General features: G+C 39.2%; 1 protein-coding gene across 3 annotated transcripts in view; it reads right to left on the minus strand.

The window, feature by feature from the left end:
• Nucleotides 1–862: 862 nt before the first annotated feature.
• The window catches only part of PDE1C (phosphodiesterase 1C), a 498893-nt gene continuing 496062 nt past the window's right edge, over nt 863–3693 (minus strand). For all 3 annotated transcript variants that reach the window (XM_032767196.2, XM_075062574.1, XM_032767200.1), the window contains one exon: nt 863–2156. In XM_032767196.2, coding sequence (XP_032623087.1) covers nt 1987–2156 — 170 coding nt within the window. In that variant the 3' untranslated portion in view covers nt 863–1986. The remainder of the gene's footprint in view (nt 2157–3693) is intronic.

The raw sequence follows: 3693 nt of genomic DNA on the forward strand, positions 1-3693 counted from the left end.
TCCATAAGCATGAGATGACAATACTTCTCTACATTGCCGGAGGATACATTGTGAGGCTATATCCATTTTGTCTGTGACATGCTCAGACTCTACAGTGACATAATGTAAATAATAAAAAGGAAGTGCAAGTTAAACTGAACCCAGGGGAACAGGAAAGTGCATCTGGCCCAGTGAGTCTAAACTGGTGTCATTTGAATGCCAAGGGTGTAGACAGGTAGGGGGAAAGGTCTAAGATAAAGTGTGGTAAGTCACGGGCTGTTTGAGAGAAGGAAATGACACAGACACAGAAAATTCATTTGGAATAATAATATATTGAATTTCTATACAACTCAGTAAGGTAAAATATTTCAGGACACTTTACAAGCAATATATAGTGAAAATATCTGCTCTTCATCATGCTGAGAATTCCCAGATATAAATCAGGTTTTCAACATTTTAGTAACATGACTTCAAAGTATATACCACATTTCACTGCATTTACATGGCTGGGGAGCACAGTAACTGAAGACTCTACAGAGATAAGAATTCTGATAGTGTTTGAGGAAAACAGAACATAGAAACCAAATGCACAGAGAGAAGACAGAGCCAATAGGATGGACTTAATTGACAGGCAATGACTTCAGTTGCAGCTGATGAGCTACTTAAGAGGAAGACAATAAAGTAATTGCAAGTAGGAGCAATATGCTGAGGTTGCCTGTTTTGTGGAGCTCACTGTCAGCGGCCATCTGGGAAATTCTACAGGTCCTAGGCAGAACTGCAAGGCAATTTCTAATAAAAAATTGCACTGCCTATAACTTTCCCCAGCAATTTTCCCCACAATACTTAGCCTTTATTATACTATGTGGCACCACAATGTTATGCACATCAAATGTAGCCATTATGTTGTCAGGCAGACTAACACATCTGTAGCCTATAGCCAAATGGGACAAGAGGCGGGATGGGTAACTCTGCTATAACACCTGCATGTCTGTGGGACCAAAGAGATGTGTCACCTTGTGATGTTGATCCTGGAACTTCACTATTTCATGTATTATTGAAGAGGGGATAATCAGTGGGGATAATGTCACAGCTCCAACCAATTAGTTTTCACTACCTAACAGCATTTGTAACAATGCCCTTCAGAGACAGCATTTCCGGGAATGAAAACTCTTAGAGCACTAGCAATTAATATGTTCCTGTTTAGTGCTCTTTACCAAGAAGCTGAAGTTGAGTACATGTGTAATGAGACTGCGACCCTCTCCTATTCTTACCGCTTTGCTTCTGTATTAGGTATTTGTTCTACCCAGCTTCTCTAAATCTAGGGGTTCCTTCCTACATACAAAGCTTTGGAGGAGTATGGCCTCACAGATTTGGATTCCAGTCTCCATATTGATCAATGGGCCAAAAGCCAGAAACATCTATTAGTAGCTGAACAAAGCTAAATAAGCCTCATGCATTGTAACGTGATGTTATGCTTTCTTTTTTTCCCCTCCTGTGTGAAATTAGTGGGGAGTTGTTCATCTCCCATTCCTTGTACTTATTTCTCAATCCCTATTGTCAGGTGTCTTATTCATAACACGATCAGTTTAAAGCTAGACTATGCGGGACTTCACACATGATATTGGATTCAATGCAGAAATTACTGGGTGAAGTTCTATATGCCCTGTGTTATGGAGAAGATCAGACTAGATGGTCATAATGGTCTCTTAAAATCTCAGAATCTATACCATTCTTAATTTGATAGTAATTCTATGTATGCAGATTTACTTTTGAAAATTTAAAGTAAGAGCCCAATATTTTAGCCCTAAATGTGAGAATATTCCAGCAATGAGAAAACGCTATTGAGAATGGTTCTACTGGAAGCTTCCATGGAATTATTTGGCTAAATCATATACTTGCTTGCATCTTGGATTTCTCCCCACTTGGTGCAGAATTAAAATGATCCACGATTATTACACAATGTCCTTCATCAGCTTGCAAAAAGCAGTGTGAACTTCCTTTCTTCTTCTATTTCCTATTCCAGTTCTGAGAAATATGTTGAATCTTTTTCATCCTGCCCCTCTGGTCGAGCAGCTTGTATCTCACCGGATGTTCCTCAGACTTTTTGTGAAAGGGTGGGAAGTGGGTTCCTGAGTGGTAACTAGGTCTCTTGAAATGGCGCAGTTGAGGTTTGATAGCTAGAGGTTATAAAACAAAAACAAAGGTCACTCATTCACAGAGCGACTGTCAGATTGGTGGAGAACCACCCATGGATTTTATTGTATCCCAGTCCACCCCAACCAATATTTCTGTCTCTATAGAAGAAAGAGAAAATATATTGTCAGATTAGTGAAAGGGGGCCTAAATGTAAAGTTCAAGTCTGCATTTACCTACCTATATAGGTATCTGAGCACCAGGTCTTCTTTCTAAATATATAATAATTACGGTATCATTGAATCAAAGATGAGTTTGAGGCTCTATGCTAGGATTCAGATCCAAACTTCCCCAGAATTCAGGGATGGTTGGATCTGGGATTTTTGTTCTGACTCATTAATGAAATAGTGGTCAGCTGTGAAATTCATGCATGGATCCATACCTGGTTCTGAATCTTCTAAACTTTTAAATTGTAGGTGTTTGAATCCAGGGTTTGCTTTGGGTCCATTTTTATACATCTAACACCAAGAATGAAGCATGAGATAACCAGCAATGGGTGTGATTTGGGATTGGTTATCAAATGTAAATGAAGTGATCCATGAAATAGTAGCATCAGATGATTATTCTATGGAAAATATATTACTTATTGCATCAAAGAAGCTAGCTAGAGATGCCCAAATGTGAACCACTTAACATTAATTTCTGATGCACACTTCGCTCTCTCATATTAATAAATCCCAGGAGTAATAAAATGTACCATTAAAATGGTCTAGTAAACAAAGTACTTCTTTTATCCCATCTCCAGTAATAAGTATTCTGATTCTTTTCTGTTTTCAAGGAGACTGTCATTCAGGCAAGTAGAATTAGAGTCTGCAGTGTGTCTGCTAGGTGATTTACTGCTCTTCACGAGGCATTCACTCTTCATATTCGTTCTGTTTTCATGACTCAGCATGGACTCGGCCAAACTGTTGGTTTTCCCACTGCTCAGCATGGAGAAAAGTTTATTGCTAAATGGAATTGTACCAGAGTCACTGCCAATGGTGATGAGCTGGCTGATAAGTATATGGGGGTATATCCAGAATACTGACAAGCCATTTTTCATCCTAATTCAATAGCCGAGTAAAGGGAACACAATTCGTTCAATTTCCTTAATCATTATTGACTCCCACTATGAGTATGCGGGGAGCGAGTGGGGTGTTATGTCAGAAGACTGGGAGTTAGGACCTCTGGCTTCCATACCCAACTTTGTCGCTGACTTGCTGTATGACCTTGAGTAAACCCTTTCTGTGCTTTACTTCCTCATCTGTAAAACAGGGATAATTATAACTACTTAACTCAGAGTTTTTGAGAGACTTAAATAATTATTGTTTGTAAAGGTGATTAGGTGAATGATGCTATATGAGTAACATTATTGTTGTCTAGGCTTCATGCTTGTGAGACGTGATCTTACAGTTTTGGGGGGTGTCATAAACAGATAGCTAAGGGTTAATGTCTCTTTCACCTGGAAAGGGTTAACAAACAACACCTGACCAGAGGACCAATCAGGAAACAAGATACTTTCAAATCTCAAGGGAGGGAAGC

This window comes from Chelonoidis abingdonii, chromosome 2 (assembly GCF_003597395.2).
Source record: "Chelonoidis abingdonii isolate Lonesome George chromosome 2, CheloAbing_2.0, whole genome shotgun sequence".
In the NCBI taxonomy this organism is placed as follows: Eukaryota; Metazoa; Chordata; order Testudines; family Testudinidae; genus Chelonoidis; species Chelonoidis abingdonii.